Source organism: Diabrotica virgifera, chromosome 5 (assembly GCF_917563875.1).
Source record: "Diabrotica virgifera virgifera chromosome 5, PGI_DIABVI_V3a".
In the NCBI taxonomy this organism is placed as follows: domain Eukaryota; kingdom Metazoa; phylum Arthropoda; class Insecta; order Coleoptera; family Chrysomelidae; genus Diabrotica; species Diabrotica virgifera.
This window is the reverse complement of record NC_065447.1, coordinates 165,146,412-165,165,690: the sequence shown is the minus strand read 5'-3', so window position 1 is coordinate 165,165,690 and position 19,279 is coordinate 165,146,412. Positions and strand designations below refer to the sequence as shown.

Below are 19,279 nucleotides of genomic sequence, written 5' to 3'. Positions count from 1 at the left end.
ATTCATATGCGTAAAACCTGTAGTATATTAAATAAACTTAAACGCATACGAATCCTAAAATTGTAGATTGTCTTTCTAAAACAGTTTTAATTTTTTAATCTCTCTAATGTTAGATTACAAATTGTTTTTATAAAATCGGCATCACCACGCTAAAACTCTCATAAGGACTGCATTGCCTATGTTCCCTATACTGTAAGGTCAAGGTGGGACGGACTATAGTGTTTTAGCAGATTTCAGGGTAAGGGCTACGGTCTCCGCGATGTATTCCACACAATGTCAATGTAACCTGACGTAACTTTACTAAACCCACAAACCATCATCATCTTTGGCTCTACAGCCCATGCTGGGTCTTGGCCTGCTCTAGAATCAGCTTCCATCCCTTTCTATCCTTCGCCTTGGATTTCTAATTTCGTACTCTTAACACTCGTAAGTCGTGTTCCACCTGGTCTTTATCGTGATCTGTCCCTGCCTCTTCGCACTCAAACCGTTCTTTGGTTATAAATATATTTCGACGGCTCCATCTCGTTCATTATCTCTTAAGTGGCCTAGCCACCGCAGCCTGTTTATTTTCATGGACCTACCAATACTAGGCTCACTATAAAGGCGGTAAAGCTCAAAATTATAGCATCTACACTACACCATAATCCGTTTTCCTGCACGCCTTTATAAATATGTCTGAGGATGTATTGAATAAATATCACGTTTATTGAGCTCCACGGCGGAAATTAACTGGAATAGGCTTGAAACCACAGAGACGTCATGCTACCGGCTCATCCAATGCAACCATCCGAGAAACGTTCCAGTAAACACCACTGAGGGGGGTGGCCGAAAACATGACTTCATATTTCTTCCACCAGGCAAGAAGAAGACTCCTAAAGACCAGAGACATCAGTGTGATCAGACAATAGTCAGGTGGTTGCAAAACCGGTACATAAAAGATGCCACAAAAAGTATCTACAGAAGATGTCTAGACCAGGGGTCACCAATTAGTTTCCCTGAGGGTCCGTTTCGAAAACCTATGACACTTCCGGGGTCCGGATTTATACTGCCTGTGTCTGACTGTTTTGATTCGGATTCTTTGTCGATTCTTGTTAAAAAATATCCCCTATAAACAAATCAGAGGGTGCCGGTCGAAATTTTTGGGCAGAAATTGTTTAATATATTTTTTAACAAATTCAAAACATCACCTTTTTTGCCCGCGAAAATATGTTTATAGCATTTTTGGGTCATCTTAAATAAAAAAATCTGTCATTTAAGAGTTTTCAAGCCTCGCAAATGCATATTTTCGCATTCTTCAGATTTTAAGTCGCTTATAACTCGAAAACTATCAACTTTTCATAAATATGACAAGAGACCTTTATTGTTTATAATTAACCAAGACACCTAAAAATACATTTTTCGAGGCAAAAAAGTAATTTTGAATATGCTTAAAAAATTGTTTCACCCGGCACCCTTCTGATTTGTTTAAAGGGGACATTTTTGAACAGGAATCCGCAAAGAAATCGAGTCAGAAACATTTTTCATACGAAAGTGGCGTCACAGATGGACGAATATGGCAAGGAAAACTAATAATATCTGATTGTTTTTTGGTTACTGTATACTTTTCTGCAAGTTTTCCTGGTACAATAAATAAAATATAAATTCATTGTGTATTGTTTTGATGTTATTATCAGTATATTTTGAAAACAGCAGTATTGTAAATTGTTACTGAGAATATTTTAAAAATTAGGAATTTATATTTTGAATGCTAATGAAGTTTTTAGATATCTTCAATTTTGTAGAAAGGAAACTGAGGAATTTAAAATAAATAATCATAGTACAAAATGCTAATTAACATGTTATCTTTTCTACATTAGTTTCAATGCAAGGTGTTTGTTGCAAACTTAATAAATCTGAAAATTATTTTAATTAAATGCACATCTGAAAAGTACATCTTTGAACTATACAAAATATACCAGGATCCGGATATCATAACATTCATTAAGGGGTTACATAGGTCTTGCGGGTAAAAAACGTGACTTTAAAAAAAAATTGTATCTCGAAAACTAAAAATTATTTTTATTTATAATTGGAACATGTAAAAGTATAGTACTTACGGTACTCTCAAAAAAAATTTCAGCAAAAAATATTCATTTTTGTAGAGTTGACTTCAATTTTTAGACAACAGCCCTTTTTTGCGGTGGGCAGCATAACTAAGTCCAGTTTCATCTGAAATCAAAAAATCAAAACATTCTTGTAGTTTATACCTCTGGCTAGTGAATGAACGAAGGAATTTTTATTAGGTGAAGTTGTTTTTGTTTTATAAAAAAAAAACTACTTTAAAAATGGTCATTTTTGAAAAAATGAGAAAAATTGGGGTCGAAAATGTGTTTAAACTTATGTAAAATCTTCAAATTTCATTTTTTTTTAATTCCTTCGTTCATTCACTAGCCAGAAGTATAAGCTACAAGAAACTTTTTGATTTTTTGATTTCAGATGAGACTGGACTAGTTGTGCTGCCCACCGCAAAAAAAGGCTGTTGTCGAAAAATTGCAGTCAACTCTACAAAAATGAATATTTTTGGCTAATAATTTTTTTGAGAGTACCTTAAGTACTATAATTTTACATGTACCAATCATAAATAAAAATAACTTTTAGTTTTCGAGATATAATTTTTTTAAAAAGTCAATTTTTTACCCGCAAGACCTATGTAACCCCTTAAAATAGGACGGCTGCGTTGGATGGGAGATGTAGAAAGAATGGAAAAGGCGAAATACCAAACAAAATATTCAAACAGATGCCAGTAGGAAAAAGAACAAGAGGAAGACCGAAGCTGAGATATTTAGAACAAATAGAAAATTATATAATAACCTTAAAAATAAAAAACTGGAGAAAAAAAGCACGAACCAGATCAGAATGGAGAAGAATCCTGGAAGAGGCCAAGACCCAGAAAGGGTTGTCGAGCCAGTGATGACATCTGAAAAGTACTCCTACTTAACATATAATATAGTAGAGAGGAAATGAATATAAAAAAATGCACATGACAATTTTATATTACAGCTTACTTAATTTCAAAATTAATGATTAGTAATTATATCAATAAGGGGGAAAACTCATTACAAAATTAAATTATCAGGGACAAAAATGACATTTTTTTATGTACAACCTGGCTGAAGTTTGGAGCGAGTTTAGTGCAACTGAGTCTCATTAGGGAGTCGAGATATTCATCTGTTAAGTGAGATCTCAACCGATTTTTAATAAAGTTCATTCTTGATAAAGCGGCTTCGCACATAAGTTGAGCCAAACATAGTACACAATTTCATGGCCAAACATTTTCAAAATTGCCAAACACTAGGTACATTCTGAATTTATTGGTACAAAACTATCTCACGGTCCGGATGTGGACCGCGGTCCGCTAATTGGTGACCCCTGAGTCTAGACGACCAAGGCAAGAAAGATCAGGGATCCACAACGGAAGCGGTTCAAAGGAGATGGTGCAGCAGCTAAACATCGAAAAAGAAGAAATGAAATATCTTGATATAATGATATATTATTAGGCAATAAACGTTTTTATTTTTATTTTATATATCACGTTTAGTTCTCTAGGCGAACGATGCATGAACTCTACATTCTATTAATAGATACAATCGTATACCGATATCTCTTGAGAGGAGGATTGCTGATCGAATCCTGATTCCGTGTAATGTTCCGTAGCCGCTCCCTTTAGAGTATCTGAAACTGCTTGCGATGCAGCCAGTGCTTCGTACTAAAAGTGACATCTAAAATAATTCTTGGTACTAAAGTTTTTGACTTACCGCCACCAAAACATAGCTTGGTCGGTTAAGAGTTTGTTATTTCGCTGCAGGAATATTGTTAGTTAGTGTTAGAATTGACAGATCAATAGAAAAGTTACTGATTAAAACAATGATATACTACTACAAAACGTTCAACACGTTACTTATTTTTGAATGTATATAAAAAATTACCTAAAACACCCTGGTTTTCCATACCCCAAATTTAAGTGTCTTAAACTGTGTCAACACAATAACTCACATTCCGTACATTGATACACCCACTATTTGCACATAAGTTACCTTCAAAGCATGTTTTATTTTCTGTTTCACGTATGTAGACCACTGATATAGTTCTTCCATTCTATATTTGCACATGCATGAAATTATTCACGAATTACTTTTTATACTAAATATGTAGGGTTACCATAATTTATTACGACCAAATCCGGACAGGGGTAGTCCAAGGGGTTGTAGACAATGTAAAATGTGAATTTGACTGCGTTGCTACCTCTACATTGTACATATATGCGAAATGCATATGGCAGCATTACAGCTGTTTCGCTACAATATGCAACTAACATTGAAAATCTCTGCCAGTTTAAAATACATATACCTATGTTTTAACATATTTTAGACCTAAGGTGCTGCGCAGAATGAAATTTCCCACCGTTGGGCCTAGTATTTACCATTTTTTTAGTAAAGCAAAAAAATCCGGACATTTCTCATATCCGGACCCAATCCGGACATGTCTTTCAAATCCGGACTGTCCGGACGAAATCCGGACGTATGGTAACCCTATAAATAGGTATCTTTTTTACTCACAGAGACTAGTATCGCAAAATAAGGGAGGGGGGGTATGGTTTGAAAATTTTGAAATATTTTTTTTTTGTTATTTTAAATAAAAGCACATAATTTTTCACTTCAAACTGATTTCATCAAAATTACCGGAAATATAGCATATTGAATATAAAACAGTTGAGCGTAGTGATAAACGTTCTACCCTCCCCTTCTCTTTTGTAAATTACTCCACGATTATAAAACATTCCGGTGTTCATCACTTTACGATTTGACAGACGAAAAATTAATTTGAAATAAAGTTGTCAAAAACTTTAAACGCGTTTTTCTCAGAACTTCTTTTTTCATTGTGGTGGACATTATAACTCAAATACTACTTGACCGATCTACCTGAAATTTTGCATAATTTTCTTTAGACATTTCATGAGGTAACACTGTTGAGATATTTTTTATTTTATGCTTATTTTTTGTTTAACAATAATAAATACAGTTGAGTCCGCGAGTCTTTACCCGTGCCGTACGTCATTAATACTTGGGAGATAAAACACATACTTTTTTTCTAGCATCATTTTCTTCCACGCAAGAAACTAATGACAAACCAGCTGCCTCCTGTTATTAAGTAAAAACACATGTTATTTTTATGAATGGTCTAGACTCAGTGCATTGAAAAGAGATAGGTACAAAGAAATACGACTGGGGATGTTTTCACATATTTTAAGTACAATTTCTGACGTTTTGGTTTGTTTACTTTTGTGGCCGTCAGTTTGTTGAATTTTTTGCTGTTATTTTGTCGAATTTTTGCATTTTGAAGTTTTTTATAGTATACAAACAGTTGGTTTCACAACTAACTTTATATTGGAGTTAGAAATTTTATAAGTTTGTTATTTTACGATAAATTTTGACAACGTACAAATAACCTCATTGTTGACAAAGTTAAGGAATGCTTGTATTTAATGTTCCGCCAAAGTGAATAAAATAACAAAAATAAAATATGTTATCGAGATTTTTTTTATAAATTGTTTATTTATTTATTAATCAATGATAATAAAAGAATTTATTAAGCTAAGTCAAATGTAGCTGTAATTATGCACCAAAATTTTAAAACAAAACCTAAATTTGACATTCTATTTATTTGATAAAGTCAAATTTTATACTATAACCCGTGATCGGAATAATACCCACTTTCTGCCACTTACTGTTGCGTTTAGTAAATTTCCGACTTATTTCGTATGCTTTAAACTTTAAATGATGACGCACATGTCAATTTCAAATTAACCATACCCCCCCCCCCTTAAACCGCTTGTCCATAGAAACCACACTATGTTAAACATGGATAAACAATACGGCATATCTTTGATACCTTGTTTACTATGAATTATAACGTTTATCATATTCAGCAACAATGAAATTAGCTTATTTGTTGTGTTTATTGGAACTTATATTATTGTGTTTATTTTATGAAGTTATATTGTGTTAAATATATTATTATTATGACATAGTTCAATATAAATGTACCTATATCAATGATATTACATATCGACATACATGTTAATGTTTTTATTTAACTTGTTTGCAAATGAATCATGACGTTTGTGCAATGCAAAGGTAGGCATAATGGAACAACTACACCTTAATATTAGACCATAGGATTTCAAATACAAGTTCAGCCACGATTTTATTCCTCATGCCTTTGAGAATACCGAAAGATAAAATCAAGGAGAGCAAATACGTGAAAACTGTGGAGCTTCTTAGGAAAACGCATATTTTGTAAAGAAAATCGCATGTGCTGCGACGTTTTTCTTCAGTATGCCATTTTACGAATGGGTAGAGTAGTATTGATTCTATTGACTGTATCATAAACAATGGTAGAATGCGTCTATTACATCTCATCATGTTTCTCCAGAAAGAAATATAATATGATTATTTGCCTTAGCTCTGCAACACTTGCTGGTTTAGTTTTATAAATTCTACTTTTCAAGCATCCCCAATAAACATAATCTTTAGGATTCAAATCGGGTGAACGAGGAGGCCATTCAACACTACCTAATATACCAATCCACCAAAATGAGCTGGAGCTCCGTCTTGCTGAAACCATATCTCATTAAAATTGGTTCCAAACTTGTTAGTCCTACTATAATATAGTATTATCCGACCATACATTTAGGTTTTGTGGCCATTGAGTATGGTTTTCGCGTATCCAGTGGGGATTTACCTCACTCCAATACCTTAAATTTCGACAATTTACATTCCCACACACTATCATAATATACATTTAATTCTTGCAACAACTGGATTTTGTAAGGTTTAAATGAATTCTTATGGCAAATTTCTTATTGCCCAAATAGAAGCAAGATTGAATAATGACCTACATCATGTACTTGCGTAGCTCTGCGTGTGGATGTACCTAGATCTTCAAGTTTCCTCAAATAAATTACATTCTCCTATCCTTATAGATAGGAGAATGGTTTGGGAAAGTATCGTTGAACAAGTTGGCTACTTCACTATAAGATCTTTTTCTATTGCCGTAGCCTCTCACCATTAAAACAGTAATTCTCTCTTTTTCATTAAAAACCATTTTTATTCTAGTGCTTTTAAAGCCCATACATAAAACACTTTGTTACTCTCCAACTGGTTCTCCCATGTGACGACTGCATGGGAGAAAGGACCGTTAAAGAATATCTTGTATACTAAGTTCAAAAGAATTATACTTATTTAAGTCTTACTGTTGAGAATGAAGATGTAGATTCCTTATACACTTTAGTCAACTTTGGATAAATATTATTGATTATACACTATTTAAAACGCAGGAGAGTCTTATGCGGAACATTTATAAGAATTGATTTATTTTATAAACAAAAACTAATTTTGCAACAATGCCAATCTACGAGCTAAGCACAAAACAGTTGAAAAACTGATAGATTTTGTACACACTTCAATGAATAAAGGAAGTGAAAAAAATTCGTATATAAAAGTGTGTAAAGGTATTTTATTTTCCTTAGCTAAGCGCTTTCGACAAAATTGTCATCTTCGGAGCTAATGGTCAATGTATAAAACACAAGTAACACTACTTAGGGTTGTGTGTGTGTGCGCATCGTATTGAACATTGGATATTGGATGTTAAAAATGCATTAAAATATGTAGATCTAATGTTGCAGTTGTCTACTGTGCAACTCCGGAGTAAATAAATACATATAAAACAGCCACTCGAACATTACAAACACATAAAATTTTTGTTCATGGTATGGGTATTTTTTCACCCAACCATTACAGTTGAAGAGTAGTTGATTGACTACTGGTCTGTCAGTAGTTGACTGGCTGACTAGGTCAGTCAACTACTTCTCTTCAACTGTAATGGTTGGGTGAAAAAACCATGAACAAAAATTTTATGTGTTTGTAATGTTTTGCATGTATTTATTTTTTCATCCTCTCGAGTTGCAACATTAGATCTACATATTGTAATGCATTTTTACATCCAATATCCAATGTTCAACACGATGCGCACACACACAACTCTAAGTAGTAGTACTTCTTTTTTATACATTGACGTAAGTTAAAAAAACTTTTTGTACTAAAACATCTTTTTACTTATTAGATTAATTTTCATTGTAGCATTAGCTCTGAGATGACATTTTTTTCGAAAGCGCTTAGCTTAGCTAAGGAATATAAAATACCTTTGCACATTTTAATAGACGAATTTTTTTCACTTCCTTTAAGAAAAAAACTTTTCATTATGACTGCTCGTGTATTGATTCTGGATAAATAATCACGCGCATGCCAATCGAAAAATTTATATCCAACAATGTATTAAAGCTAAAGCATAAGCAGAGTCCTCTTCCAATTTGTTACAATACATTGCTTGGTCTAATAACAAGTATAATTTTTAAAATATTTTACTTTATTAATATCATTAATAAAAAAACATGTGGAATGACTGAATGCTTATCATGTACTAAGATACTTTAAAGATAATTATCAGCAAATATACGGACAATGTTTTAAAAATACAACACTGTAAGTCAAGTTCAGTGTGACGTTCTACAGATTGTACTAAACAAGTGGCTGTTAGTTTTAAAATTTTGTTAGAACACCGAAAACACAACACCTAACGTTACCAGATGGCGCCAGTGTATCGATTATATTTTCAAAACTAGTAAAATGTACCTCTTGGGCAACTCTCGTTGCATCTTCAAGGGACATTCCAAATAATATGGAATTGGCACCGTGAATGATGTCGATGCAACTACGTTTATCTTTTTTGGTGGGAATACTCGGAGTGGCGGAGCATGCCATTTTGTACTTGTTTTCCTGTAGGAACGTTTCATTGATAACATATAATTTCAAAAGAATTTTACGCAGAAGCGAATATTTTTGCGCCAATTTGGGCGGGTCAATTATATGTAACAGTAAGAACATCGAAGGAAACAACGATAGACTATAGTCCAAGTAATGAAGCTTAAAATAGGATAAAACCTCGCAATTTTTACAGAATGGATCGATTTGCTTGAAAATTTGAGAATAAGTAGTGAATAGTCCAAGGATGGAAATCTATATGATGCCGAAAGGCGCTTTTACCATGGGGGTGGTTGCCACCCCATCTGGGGGGTGGAAATCTTTTATTATATTTTGACCACAAAAGTTGGTAAGAACATTCATTCTAAGCAAAAAACGTTCTATATATTTTGGTGCTGAAATTAATAGTTTTCGATTTATTCGCTATCGAAAGTGTTAGTTTTATATCGAAAAAATCAAAGTTTTTAATAAGTTTTCTGCTAATAACTCCAAAAGTTTTCGTTTTATCAAAACTACTTTACTTAACAAAAATGTACTTTTTGAAAAAATAAACAAAATCTTTTTTTTTTTTTTTTCTTTAAGACCCACAGTAATCGAGCTATACTTTATTATATGAGGCGGTGAAAGGAAAAGTGGTGTAAGTCACTTTTTTATAGAATAGAGATAAGTGCATATTCAAAATCTCCATTTTTAAATCTATCAGACGCAAGAGTGGTGTACGTCATAACTCCTCCATTTGCTCATAGATAGCAGCACAAACTTGACAGTCAAACAAAGTCTCTGTTGTAGTAGAGGGAAAAGTGGTGCAAGTCAGACTTACACCACGATTCCTTCATTCCTGTGACAGTTGTTTAGTATTTTTCAGTTGTGATTTTTCAATACAATGGATGACGACAGTTTAAGTGATGTGAGTGATGACCTTAATGTTACATTGCTGTATCGCTTGTACAGTGAGTACTGTCAGGAACAAGGTACTGTCCCCGTTTCCAGTGATATTTATCGCCGTACATTCAATAATGAGTACAACCTTCATTTCCATGTACCACAAAAAGATACGTGCTCTAAGTGTGATGCTTACAAATTAAGAAAAGCTGCAACAATAGATAATAATGAGATAAGACAGATTGAAATTGAGCACGAACTCCATCTTAGGAAGGCCGAGCTTGCATGTACTTCTATGAAAAATGATACAGAAAAGGCCCAGACTGACTATGATTCTTACTGTGCATTCACTTTTGACCTAGGAAAGCCATAGTTTTCCCAAAACTAACCACATCTATCACATACTATAAACGTAATATGTACATTTACAATTTGGGCTGCCATGAGCTATCATCTGGCTTAGGCTACATGTATGGATGGGATGAAACAGCAGCTTCGAAAGGATCTCAGGAAATCAGTGCCTGTGTCACAAAGCACATAAAATTACGTGCAGCAAACTCAAAACATGTTGTATTGTACAGCGACAGCTGCACCGGCCAAAATAGAAACTGGAATTTTGCCTTGGCCTTGTTACAGTTAGTTCAGAGTGAAAATAATAGTATCGAAGTAGTCGATCACAAGTTTATGGTAAGCGGACACTCTTACTTACCAAACGACTCAGACTTTGGTTCAATTGAAACTCACTCTAAAGGTAAACAGATTTATGTGCCTGAAGATTGGTTTTCCGTCATAGTTCGGTGTAGAGAAAAAAGCTTCTATTTTCACAAAAATACTTAGAGAAGACTTTAAAGATCTGAAAAATCTCACTAAATCAATTACAAACAGAAAAACCAATACGGATAACCAACCAGTGTCATGGTTAAAAATGCAGTGTATTAGAGTCAAAAAAGACGAGCCATTTTCATTGTTCTATAAAGAAACACTAAATGAAGATTTTTCCTTTTCACAAATTAATATCCAAAGCAAGCAGAAGGGAAGACCAACATTGTTGAAAAATCTTCAACTGGATTGCCTGTACACAGCACCTCGACCAGTCACGCCAGCTAAAAAACGGGATATGTGTGATTTACTACCATACATTCCTCTAGTCCACCATTCTCATTTTAGAAATCTTAGATCATCTGATGAACTCAATGACGAAGCTGGACCACTTCCTGATGTAGAAGAAAATAATGACTAATAAGCTAGTGAATTTATTTTTGATTTTCTAATTTAAAAACAATAAACATATTTTGATTTCTTTGCGTTCTCTTTAAACTCTTGAAGGAAAAGTGGTGTAAGTCATTTCACCCCTTAAAAACTACCCTGAACATAGTTTTATTTATACAAAAATGTTAGTAGAGTTACACATGTTCTTTATAAATAAAAAAATACCACAAGCATGTTTATAAATGTTACGTAGATTTAATTACAATGTTTCTAGTAAAACCTTTTATATCTCAAAATCATGCTCATGTGACTTACACCACTTTTCCTTTCACCGCCTCATATGTTAGCTCTTCTTCGTCAAATGCTAAATATTGTAGTTTAGTTTCAAAGTCAAAAGACGGGAAAACTATGCATTCTTCGAGGATAACTTGTTCAAACTATAAAGAAGTTCAAAAATAGAAAAAAAGTCTCTAGCTCAAAAATTAAGTGACTTGTAATGAAAAGAATGTCAGTCTTTATTTTTTTCAGCGAAAAAGTGACCGGAATCAACCGCCCTAATCACCACCCTAATTCAAATTAGTCATTGACCTTATTTGGTCTTCTTTATTTATGTAGTATTAATAGGTTCGAGAAGTTTGACCGGCCTAGAATGATTGGTTTAAAAAAAATGCAGTTAAAAGCGAATAACGAATTTTTGTAGTTTGGAAAAAATGGCTTTTCCTTCAGAATAGAAAGATTAGCATCAGAGATACGAAAAAATGTTTAATAATAAAACTGTAGCTTATTTAATTCCCAAGAGCCTAGTTTGTAAAAAAATTTTCTACGGCAAAAATTCGGTAAACTATTGACAATTAAAACTTGTAATAACATGCAAAAACCATCTTTACCAACCCTTTCAAAGTCACCTCTTTTTGCGACTGAGGCCTTTTAAAAGATTTAATAATAATACCCTTATAGATCTTGTAAAAACCTACAAAATTATTTTTTACCAAACTTTCTAAGATAAAAAATAAAAAAGTTACGGTTAAAAAATCAATATATTTTTTGAAAAAAAAAAAGGAGAAATCTAATTAGAAGCATAATAATGTAAGTTAGCGGTGTTTTTAGTCATTGGTCTTATTCATTCTTCTTTATTTATGTATTATTAATAGATTCTAGAAGTTTCAGTGGCTTAAATTGATTAGTTTTTAAAAAACTAGAGTTTAAAAAAAAAGCGAATAACGAATTTTTGTAGTTTGGTAAAAAATGCCATTTTCTTCAGAATAGAAAGATTAGCATCAGAGATACGAAAAAAGGTTTAAATATGAAATTGTAGGTTATTTAATTCCCAAGAACTTGGTTTGAAAAACTTTTTTCTACGGCAAAAATTGAGTGAATCGTAAATGAGTACAATTGGTAAAACATTGATTTTTCGATATAAAACTAACACTTTCGATAGCAAATAAATCGAAAACTATTAATTTTATCAAAAAAATGTATAGAACATTTTTTGCTTAGAATGAACGTTTTTATCAAGTTTTGTAGCCAAAATATAATAAAAAATTTCCACCCCGAGTTGGGGTGGCAACCACCCCCATGGTAAAAGCGCCTTTCGGCATTATATAGATTTTGATCCTTGGACTGGCCACTACTTCTCTCAAATTTTCAAGCAAATCGATTCATTCTGTAAAAATTGCGAGGTGAAAAGCTTCGGTTCCTTGACTACTATACATATTGCAGTCTAAAATCAGGCCGATTATTTCTTTTAATCCAATTTTAATTTAATTTTTATAACCGAAAACAAAGAACTGTAGAAATAAGTGGCTAGATCTTGTATCACAATAATTTAGTATTAACACCAGTGTAAAACATACTAAGTACTTGTCTTCAAATTGTGGGGAATCCTTCGAAGATAATTTCATTAAAATTACAAGACAGTCGAACCTTCTATAACGACTCCCCTAACTAGCGACCACTTGCTACTATTTCCCAAACTATGGTTTATTTTTTAACCAGGAGGAGTAAGACAGATTCACGCCCAAGAAAGTCACTAGAATTATCACCAAATACATCTTTTTTGGTTGATCATGTCGGCCCTCGACGGTAATCCATAAATATTTTATAATATTATATAATACGTATAATTATTATACAAGGTGTCCCAAAAGTAACGGAACGGTCGAATATTTCGCGAACTAAACATCGGATCGAAAAACTGAAATACAAGTTTTCAATCATTTTTAAAAATCTATCCAATGACATTAAATACGATCCCCCACTCCACCCCTTGGAGGTGGGGCGGTAGGCAACTTTAAAATCTTAAATAGAAACCCCCAGATTTCATTGTAGATTTGGATTCATTATGTAAAAGTATGCAACTTTTATTCGAGACATTTTTTCGAGTTATGGATAGATGGCGCTATAATCGAAAAAAAACCATTTATCGTGATGATACCACAGGTAAATTATAGAAACGGTCTAATATCTCGAGAAATACACTTCCAAATGAAAAACCAGAAAATACGTTTTAAATATTTTTCAAAGACCTATCGCACAACACTACATATAACCCACCACCCCACCCCTAGAGGTGGGGTGGGGGTAACTTTAAAATAATAGCAACTTCCATTTTTTATTACAGATTTGGATTCGTCGTGAAAAATTAAGCAACATTGATTCAAAACATTTTTTAGAATTGTTGATAGATGGCGCTATAACTGGAAAAAGACGATTTATTAGCGCCATCTATCAACAATTCTAAAAAATGTTTCAAATAAATGTTACTTAATTTTTCATGACGAATAAAAATCTACAATAAAAAATGTAGATTGCTATTGAATATTTTATAGTTACCCCCACCCCAACTCTAGGGGGTGAGGTGCAGGGTCATGTTTAGCGTTATTCGATAGCTGTTTAAAAAATATGAAATAAGTATTTTTTGGTTTTTCATTTGGAAGTGTATTTCTGGAGATATTAGACCATTTCTATAATTTACCTATGGTATCACGATAAATTGTTTTTTCAGATTATAGCGCTATCTATCCATAATTCGATAAAAGTCTCGAATAACAGCTGCTTACTTTTACATAAGGAATCCAAATCTGAAATAAAAACTGGGGGTTTCTATTTAAAATTTCATAGTTACCCCCCACCTCTAGGGGGTGGAGTGAGGGGTCGGGTTTAGTGTCATTCGATAGATTTTTGAAAATTATTGAACACGCATTTTTCAGTTTTTCGATACGATGTGTATTTCGAGAAATATTCGACCGTTCCGTTATTGTTGGGACACTCTATATAATACGTCACTAAAGAGTTCTAAAAACAACTGCTTTTTATATAAAAGCAGACTAAAAATCTAAAAATTAAAGGAATAACGCAGAAAATTCAAAAAATCGCCGATATAACATAATTAACCTATGAAATGACAATTGTGTCAAAATTTGATAAATGTCATTAGTGTCAAAATTTTATAACAGTGGAGTAAACTTGCCTGCGGTTGAACCAATTACAAACAAGCGTTACAGTGCGGTAAATTTGAATCACTCCTCTTGGTTTAAAAACAAACCATAGCAACGTATAGCAGCTCCGACTAACGTGTATTTCCCCAATAAATTTTATTAAGGTGAAACAGTAGCGAAAACGCGTTCCAAGATTGCGGCTGTAATTTTGAATATTTTTTTCGAGATATTTGGCGCACGTATTCGTAATACCGGGTGTCCACTTATATTTTCCCCCATTTTAACTGCCTGTAACTTCTAAACGGCTTAAGATAGAAATATGCGGTTTTCAATGAAATGTTTTATTTTAGTAAAAGTTTTGTCTGAATGGATTGAATTTTTTATATCGCTTTCAAATACGAAAAAAAATGGCGGATTTTTGAAAAAAACGTTGTTGACTTTTTTTTTAATGGAACACCCAGTATATTTTTTTGTAAATTGAAAGAAAGGTCATTCACCTATCCAGCGATATAAAGTTTTTCAAAATCGGTTGTCAAATCACTGAGTAATTAATTTTTAAAATGAGCGGTGCAACGTGGATATCACATACCTAAATAACATAACTAAGCAAAACTAACGTAGCAAGACTAACGTGTATTTCCCCAATAAATTTTATTAAGGTGAAACAGTAGCGAAAACGCGTTCCAAGATTGCGGCTGTAATTTTGAATATTTTTTTCGAGATATTTGGCGCACGTATTCGTAATACCGGGTGTCCACTTATATTTTCCCCCATTTTAACTGCCTATAACTTCTAAACGGCTTAAGATAGAAATATGCGGTTTTCAATGAAATGTTTTATTTTAGTAAAAGTTTTGTCTGAATGGATTGAATTTTTTATATCGCTTTCAAATACGAAAAGAAAAATGGCGGATTTTTGAAAAAAACGTTGTTGACTTTTTTTTAATGGAACACCCAGTATATTTTTTTGTAAATTGAAAGAAAGGTCATTCACCTATCCAGCGATATAAAGTTTTTCAAAATCGGTTGTCAAATCACTGAGTAATTAATTTTTAAAATGAGCGGTGCAACATGGATATCACATACCTAAATAACATAACTAAGCAAAATGATGTGATTTCCACATTGCATCTTTCATTTTAAAAATTATTTGCTCAGTCATTTGACAACCGATTTTAAAAAATTTGATATCGCTGGATAGGTAAATGACCGTTTTTTCAAGCTACAAAAAATATACTGGGTGTTTCAATAAAAAAAGTCAACAACGTTTTTTTTTCCAAAAATCCGCCATTTTTAATTTAAAAGCGACATAAAAAATGGTCATTTACCCAAAAACTTGAAAAAACGGTCATTTCCCTATCCAACGATATATTTTTTTTTAAAATCGGTGGTCAAATGACTGAGCAATTAATTTTTAAAATGAGAGATGCAATGTGGAAATCATATAACATAATATCAATTTGCTTAGTTATGTTATTTAGGTACGTGATATCCACGTTGCACCTCTCATTTTAAAAACTAATTACTCAGTGATTTGACAACCGATTTTGAAAAAATTTATATCGCTGGATAGGTGAATGACCTTTCTTTCAATTTACAAAAAATATACTGGGTGTTCCATTACTAATGAAATAAAAAATTTTAGTAGTTCCAAAATGACAAAATCTAGGCATCGGATAAAAAAGTTTATTTGAAGAAAGTGTATTTTTTTGTTCTTCTTAATGGCGGTACAGGCTCGTTTTTTTAATATTGTATTTAATTAGAGAGTAATTTCCACATATTAATATATTTTTCAAATTGGGCTCTGTACCGCCATTCTCTATTATATTACGAATACGTGTGCCAAATATCTCGAAAAAATATTCAAAATTACAGCCGCAATCTTGGAACGCGTTTTTGCTACCTGTTGATCGCTACTGTTTCCTCTTAAGTAAATACTTCTTATTGCTTGGTATGATGTTTTTGCAAGGGTCCGAAATAATACGTGTGGTATAAAAAAATTATAACAATTCAGGAACAAAATATCGAAACCTCATAACTCAAAAGCTAGAACTTTTTAGGAGAGCGAAAAAACTTCGATAATAATTAGTACATAATATTTTACTTTTTAGGTATGCATTTCATTATTTGAAAAAAATACTAAAACATACTTTTCTTGAATTTAGGGTTTTGCCAGAATATTCGGACAATATGTTTAACCCAAATCGTCATAAATTTATAAGGGGACAATTTTTGACTTATGAGGTTTCGACATTTACCCGTTGATATAGTAAAAACGCGCTATAAGAAGTATTTGCTTCTGTCGGCACTACCCAAGTGCCACGTCTCTTTTTTTTGTTGACCTGAGACTACGGGCTACACCTGTATAGTAGCAAATTTAAGCATTTCTCATCAGTGGTCGTTATTGGAGGCTAGGCTGTAGTACCTATTATTCATATTTACAACTTTTCAATTAATTTTGTTCTGAAACTATTTTCTTGTGGCATTTTTGCAATTAACTAGTTTTGATGGGAAATAAGCCACAATTTTACTAAAAAAATGATTTTATTAACGTTTCGACGTCCAAATCTGGTGTCGTTGTCAAAATACAAAAATTATTAATGAATTAAACAAAAATGTTGAATTTTCGTTAATAACGAAATAATTAAATTAATAACGAAAATTCATTCTTAGTAGAAAAACAATTGTTAATATGTTTTATTAAAAAATGATTATCCTTTTTCGTTTATAAATAAGGAATTGTCAAGATTGGATCGAATGGAACAGAACAACTTAGAACGGGATCCTATAGCATTCACAAGAAATAATACGAGGAAAATATCAATACTATATATAAAAGGACTATCCGAGAAACTTAAAACAATAGCAAATAAATTCAACATTTCAACAACATTCAAAACAACAAACACGTTGAGATCTATTCTATCTAAAACTAAACCTAACAGTGAACAAGAAAAAACAAAGAATTGTATTTATAAAATACCTTGTGAATGCGAACAATTTTATTTAGGTGAACACATCAAGACCATTAAACGTTAGAGTAAGTGAACATCAGTCTTATATTAAAAATAGAGAATTTGATAGATCTCAAATATGTCAACACGCATGGGATAATGAACATAGAGTTCAGTGGAGAGATTCAAGTATAGTCCTGAAAGAAACAGATAGTAAAAAGAGAAAAATCAAAGAAGCGGCTTTAATTATGCTAAATGAAACCAATTGTGTCGCAAATTCCTCGGTAGAATGCAGTAGGATGTGGTTACCCATACTAAAAGAGGAAGTCAATAGAAAGAAAATACCAGGATTAGTAAGTCAATAACATCTAGTTAGTACATATTTTATATTTTAGTATTGTTTATATATCTATGTATTATTAATATTATTTATAATTTAAAATAACATATGTACATATTAAGATCAGAATTTGGTATTAGTTTTGAGAGTAAACTAACATAAGACCTAATACTTACGATGTCGGGATAGTATCACAAGGTTTTTTCCTGGTGTTCCCTCGTGATTTACTATGCAATCTCTAGCGCGATAATTTTACTGTAACCGTTGCATGTGGTTGTCTTTCTAAAGACAGATCACATGTTATGAATTTTTTTGTGACGGATATTCTTGAGTTGGGGTTGAATTCATGTAATCGAATGAACTATCTTTCAATAAAGTCGTCCCAGGAACGCAGCTCATAAATATTGGCAATATCATTTTAAAGTCTTCTACTTTAAAATGTATAATATATGTCTGAATTGCCGATATAAATGAGTAAGATTAAATAAATTATTAGAAGAATTTTTTTACTAAGCAACAACATTTTTGTTTAATTCATTAATAATTTTTGTATTTTGATAACGACACCCGATTTGGGCGTCGAAACGGTAATAAAATCATTTTATTAGTAAAATTGTGGCTTATTTTCCATCAAAACTAGTTAATTTTCAATTAATTATATCATACTTTCTTAATGTTTTCGATTTTTTTAAATATCATTCTGAGAAACTTTACAGGAACAGATAGCAATCCCTTGTCGAAACATAATTAAGGACAACCTCGTTAAAATAACCGAATTCAATTTCAGAACAATATTTACAGGAACAGATAGCAATCCCTTTTCGAAACATAATTAAGGACAACCTCGTTAAAATAACCGAATTCACTTTCAGAACAATATTTTTCAGAAGCATAAATTAATTTGTCTAAACTTTTTCAAGCCATATGTAGCTGCAATCGAGTAAATCGCTTTGAAAAGACTAAAGCTAATACATTTAAGTATATCAGACTTATAGTCTAAGAGCTAGTGAACCCTCCCCTCCGACTAACGGTCTTCTTGTAAGGCTAGAAATTTGTATAGTGATAATTCATAGCACACCAAGGCTAAAAACCATGACCTGGCAGGCATCAGCCCTGCACGTGTGTCTACCAGGTGAATCGAAAAGTGCATAGTTTAGGGGAAAAATAAACTTTCTCCTGTGAGGTTTAAATTTAAGTATGTGTTTCAGTAATAGACCAGAAAGCCACTGCGCATCCGCTAGGAAAAATATTCTAATTCGGATTTTTTGCACAATCTTACTCAAAAAGGACCCCTTTTAACAAATTTGCATGTTGCCAGGACCAAAAGTTGGTCAAAAATTCTTTAAACGTTTTTTTTTGTTTTTTTCCTAAAATTATTTTTTTTGCATGGAACAAATTTTTTTAAAGTTTTTTGGATCATTCTAAACAGGAAAGGTATTTAGTGACTTTTCTCTAAAGTTGATAGTTTTTGACATACAAGCGATTAAAAATTGAAAAATTGCGAAATCGGCCATTTTTAACCCTCAAAAACAATGTGAAAAACTGAAAATTTGAATGTTGCCAAGGTAGGTAGATATTATTTAAACATCGATTGATGAAA

At 32.4% G+C, this 19,279-nt stretch overlaps 1 protein-coding gene across 3 annotated transcripts in view; it reads right to left on the bottom strand.

Moving 5' to 3' along the window:
* The window catches only part of LOC114341213 (V-type proton ATPase subunit H), a 97,598-nt gene that overhangs the window by 46,148 nt on the left and 32,171 nt on the right, over positions 1-19,279 (bottom strand). Inside the window, exon 5 of one of the 3 annotated variants that reach the window (XM_028292008.2) lies at positions 8,730-8,873. The exons of 1 other annotated variant lie outside the window; for it this stretch is intronic. In XM_028292008.2, the coding sequence (XP_028147809.2) occupies positions 8,730-8,873 (144 nt within the window). Of the gene's footprint in view, positions 1-3,634; positions 3,746-8,729; positions 8,874-19,279 lie in introns of all 3 variants that reach the window. One more of the 3 variants, XM_028292014.2, reaches the window with a different exon arrangement.